At 45.4% G+C, this 5,134-nt stretch overlaps 1 protein-coding gene across 1 annotated transcript in view; it reads right to left on the bottom strand.

The window, feature by feature from the left end:
• The window catches only part of LOC103087297 (HLA class II histocompatibility antigen, DRB1-4 beta chain-like), an 8,310-nt gene continuing 3,176 nt past the window's right edge, over positions 1-5,134 (bottom strand). The window contains exons 2-6 of the mRNA XM_007459505.1: positions 4,186-4,455; positions 1,663-1,944; positions 794-904; positions 304-327; positions 1-14 (exon numbers count right to left, since the gene is read on the bottom strand). Coding sequence (XP_007459567.1) covers positions 1-14; positions 304-327; positions 794-904; positions 1,663-1,944; positions 4,186-4,455 — 701 coding nt within the window. The remainder of the gene's footprint in view (positions 15-303; positions 328-793; positions 905-1,662; positions 1,945-4,185; positions 4,456-5,134) is intronic.

Below are 5,134 nucleotides of genomic sequence, written 5' to 3'. Positions count from 1 at the left end.
TCAGTTTAGCAGTCCTGCAAAAGACAGAAGATAGCGTTGTTTTTACTACAAGCTAATTCTACAAGCAGCTTCTTTCCCCCTCTCCCAGGGTCTCATGTTAAAGCAGTATTGTAAGAAGGGGAAAAAAAAATTCCTAGATCTCCCTGAGCCAAAGCTACTTTAGAGAACTGGCCTTTTGTTAAGTGGCCAGAAGAAGTTTAGAATTCAAAGTCTTTCCCATTATGTCTGTCTCCTGTCTTGTCATCTCTGTAACCAGTTCTAGGAGACCTAATCTATCTCTAAAAGAGGATTAAAGGGTATTACCTGTTGGCTGAAGTCCAGAGTGTCCTGGGAAAGAGAAGAGAAGATATATATTTAAAGGATATGGAAGGAATTCTGTCCCCAACCCCAGGCCCCCACCTGATATATCTCTACACCACAACATATATCCCCTAATGCCAGGGTAGACAGGAGAGCAGACACTAGGAGCATGTGATCCATGAAGTTTCTGTCACACAAATCCAGTGTAATTTCATCAGGCTTTGTGTCTCTTCCTGCATTTGCCCCAGGATCTCCACCCAAAATCTCCATGCATGTTAACTCTTCTTTTATCTCTACAGGCCATCACCTTATTTTTCAACCATAAGTAACCATGAACTGTTGATTTCTGGATTCCCAGAAATTTGAGGTCCATAAAGCGGAAATAAAAGTTTTATACAGGGTCACTGATATACAGCGAACAAACTTGAGCAAAACCATCTTTTTTCCTCCAAAAAAGTCTGTGGGGCATCTCAGCTGCCAACAGGTTCCTTACCTTTCTGATTCCTGAAGTAGATGAATAGCCCCACCCCAAGGAAGAGCAGACCCAGAACAAAGGCCCCGATTCCACTCAGCATCTTGCTCTGAGCAGATTCAGACTGTGCCCCTGAGAAAAGAAGCTAGTTTTAGTGATTCTTATCCCAAATCCAACTTCTCTAATTGAGATTCTGAGATTGAGATCTTTGAGAATGGGGAAAGAAGGATGCCCTGGAAGAACTAGAATGATTGGTCATTTCTGGAAAAGAGGTTAAAAATACAGAGTAGCTACAAGGTTAAGACACTGAACCCATTTAAATATCACAGCCCTGACGTAAGGCCATGACTACAGCATCTGATGGGTGAGGACCCTGGGGCTGAATGAGGTTAAGGAGCTTGTCTAGGGTGGCAGAGCTAATAAAAGGCAGAACTGAGGTTGGACTCCCCTCATGTCAGGAAGGTCCCTACACTGTAGAGGATGTGCCCCTTCTCAGACCACAGTGAACATCTCAGAGCAACAGTGTCAGAAGCACAAGCCCAGCCTGAGGCAGGGGACTGGTTCCCAGGGCCATGTAGTGACCATGACCTGAGATTTCATGGAGGCTCAGAACAGGGACACCTCTTTTCTGCATGTCAGGCAGAATTGCCTCCCAGGGGGTATAGGTACTTGTAGAAGATATCATAGGATATCTGTAAACTATCAGAGGATTTCTATCACAGGATATTATAAGGTTCCTGTGATATCCTCAATAATAACCTCAGCTGAAGGAGAGGAGAACACAGAGCAAATGAACAGGTGCTGTGGGGCGAGGAGAAACCTGTCACTCAGGGGTAAGCAAGCCCCCTCCTTGGTAGGGGAGGAACTTATGAGGCCAGAAAGCTTCTCACTCCATTCCACTGTGACAGGGCTGGTCCGGCTGGGGTGCTCCACGTGGCAGGTGTAGACCTCTCCACTCTGAGGGACTGTTTCAAGCATCACCATGGTCTGGAAGGTCCAGTCTCCATTAGGGATCAGGCCTGTGGAGACCACCACCGCCTCCTCTTCCCGGCCGTTCCGGAACCACCTGACTTCAATGTGGCCTGGATAGAAACCATTCACAGAGCAGACCAGGAGGTTGTGGTGCTGCAGGGGCTGTGTCTTTGCAGGATACACAGTCACTGTAGGCGCCACTAGGAGAGAAAAAGGTAGAGGGGATAAGTGAGGGAGACAGAGTAAGTCTCATTGGTTGGCTGCCTTTCTGCCCCCAGTCTCCAGTCTCTGGCAGGCCTCCCTGAAAGCTGGCTATGTAGCCCAACAGAAATTAGTGCTATAAGACTTGGCTTACAGTATGGGGCCATTAGATCTGACAGATGTTCAGGAAATTTGTTTTCTATTGTTTTGTTTTTCATAGCATGAAAGAGTTATTCATTGTTGAATTGATGTGTTTACAAATCTTTGCACAGTATATAGTGTATTATTAATAGCATGATTTCTGGAGCCAGGGTGCCTGAGCTCAAATCCAGGCTCTGCCTCCTACTGATTGATCCTGGGTGAGTTTTAAAATTCTTCTGTGCCTCAGGTTGCTCACCTGTAAAGGGGGATAATAATACTAACTTACCTCTTAGGGTTATGTGAGGATTAATGTACCTGAAGTATGTGAAACGATGACTGGAGCTTAGTCTTTAATATGTGTTAGCTATTTACTGTCTTCATTTACTTGGAGAGAAAATATGACTCAAAGCAGCGTGGATAAATTAGGGGACAGATTGGGGTAGATGGGGAGACAGAAGATAAAATCCTGGGAATGCTACACTCACACCTTAGAACACCACAGAAAGGGTTCTACCCTGGGAAGCAGGAATAGACAAAGGTGACTCTTGAACTCTGAGTTGAGTTCCAAGGAAAGCATGATTCCTGAAGGGGAGAGAAAGGACCAAGTAAAGTCACTCATTAAAAAAAAAAAAAAAAAAAAAAAAAAAACACATAAAAAAAAAAAAAAAAAAAAAAAAAAAAAAAAGATTATTATTACACTCAGCTGATCAATTCTTCTGCTTTGCAAAACAAGCAGATCTATTACTGGAATTGTATCATTTTACAATTGTCTTTCTTTTTAAGCTGGCATTTCAGTTCAGGGCAGGGTCTGAGACTCATTAATATGTGTGCTTAGTTCCTGAGACAACACTTGACACCACCAGCCACAATAAACACAATTATTATTTGCAAAAGAGAAACCTGAGGGGAAAAACATTTTTACAATAATGCAAAGTGGTAGATTTAAGATTGATGGTAAATCATCACTAACAATTTTGCAGTATATTTCATTAAATAAAAATGTTTAAATTCCTAACTTGGAATATAATGAACAGAATCAAAACATAAACCAAAAACTGGAGAAAAAACTAAATCAAATGTCAGCAACTTGTTACTCTTAATGCATAGAGAACCCATAAAATCACCGAGAAAACCACCAGGACCCCAGAGATAGTCAACAATAGATAATTCTTAGAGCCATAACAAAGTTAGCCAATAAATATGTGAAAAATGTTCAAGAACCTTAGAAATCAAAGAAATTTTAAATAAAAACAAAAAGATATAAATTTTCAACTGTTTGGTTATGTTGAAAAAAGATCTAATAAAGGGGAATGTAAAGTAAAATGAGGTAAATTGTTACAAGTACAAAAAGGATAATATGTAACTACTCAAATACTACTAGTGTTATAAAAAATAGTAACATCAGTATATTAAGTAACAAAATTATAATTCAAAAAGTTGCTTTCACAATGATTTCAACTATGTAAAATATATATACTAAGGAGAAAAAAAGAAAGAAATTTAGACCTGAAATAAGCTTCAGAGAGATCAGAGGTGCCGCAGAGGCTCCCCTGCCCGCACCTGTCAAAAAGTAGTCCGACACCTTTTTCTCAGCGAAGTGCTCCTACACACAGACAGACGCGGCACACTTATTTCCGGGGTGTCAGGAGTAAGAGGGTGTGTGCCCAGAACGCGCTGTGACTCTTCTCACAGGCTCCCAATCCTTTCACTTTCCTCACCTCTCCTCCCGCAAACTTTCCCCCAACCATAGACATTTCCCCTCCCCTCCCCCTCCCTCCCCCACAGGGACCACCAAGGACGCCCGGAGCCTCCCTCCTGCACCCCTCCCGCCACACCTCCCCTCCCTCCCGGGCCTCCGCACACCACACACGCTCTCTCCCCTCTCACAGTCACTGACAAAATCACACACGGTCTCCAGACAACAGGCTCTCACAGCAACCCGCCGAACTTGTACTTGCTCACAGCCCTACACACACCCCGCCTCCCGAACGCAGTCTCCTCTGTCCCCGTCTCTGTGTCTCTGTGTCTCTGTCCTTGTCTCAAACACACACTCACACGCACTGCGCCCCCGCCCGCTGGCCGCCCAGCCCCGCGCTCACCTCGCCGCTGCACCGTGAAGCTCTCCCCAACCCCGTAGTTGTGTCTGCACACGGTGTCCACCTCGGCCCGTCTCTGCTCCAGGAGGTCCTTCTGGCCGTTCCAGTACTCGGCGTCCGGCCGGCCCAGCTCGGTCACCGCCCGGTACTCGCCCACGTCGCTGTCGAAGCGCACGTATTCCTCCCGGTTATAGATGTGTCTAACCACGAGCCGCACCCGCTCTGTCCCATTAGAGAAATGGCACTCGCCCTTAAACTGATACATGAAAAGTGCTGTGGGGACAGAAAATATCTGATTACCTGGGTGGGCTCCTGGGAAGAGACTGAAGGCAATAACCACAAATGCAGGGCACCCAGACTGAGGACGGGGCACTGACACTCCCTTATTGGCTCCACTGGCACCCCCAACTACCCTACGGGTTTATCTTTGATCTGCAGGGTCAAGCGAGACCATGGTGGGTGGAGGAGACCCCTCTGATCCTAAGGCATCTGGGATGCAGTCAGCTCTGTACTTGGCTGGAGACCTCCAAGCCTGAGCGGGACCAGGATTTGACCCATCGTCACCTCCTCCTGAATGCCTCCACCGGAAAGACACTCTCTGCTTCCTCCTCTCATCTCACAACCCTTTAGCTGTTCCTGAAACACTTCCTTACCTAGTGCTGACCTTGTGCCAAGCCTGTGCTGCTGCCCCTGGGATTCCACAGAAGGAAAAACAAACATCTCCCCTACCTTCTAGGAGCATAAAATTTAGTGAAAGTGATGGACAAAACCCAACCACACAAGAATTAATTATACAGGAGCCAGAAATGTCACAAGAAAAGCGTGGAGATCTAGAACAGAGAATAATTACTTTAGGGTGTCAGAGAAGTAGTCTCTAAAGACTGATATTTAAGATGTGACATGAAAGGTTAAGTTGATGTGAGCTGAAAGGGAGAGTGGGTGTAGGGGGGGT

This window comes from Lipotes vexillifer, unplaced genomic scaffold (genome assembly GCF_000442215.2).
Source record: "Lipotes vexillifer unplaced genomic scaffold, Lipotes_vexillifer_v1.1 scaffold862, whole genome shotgun sequence".
NCBI classification, from domain to species: Eukaryota; Metazoa; Chordata; class Mammalia; order Artiodactyla; family Lipotidae; genus Lipotes; species Lipotes vexillifer.
The sequence above is the reverse complement of the archived record's forward strand: the minus strand, read 5'-3'. Positions and strand labels throughout refer to the sequence as shown.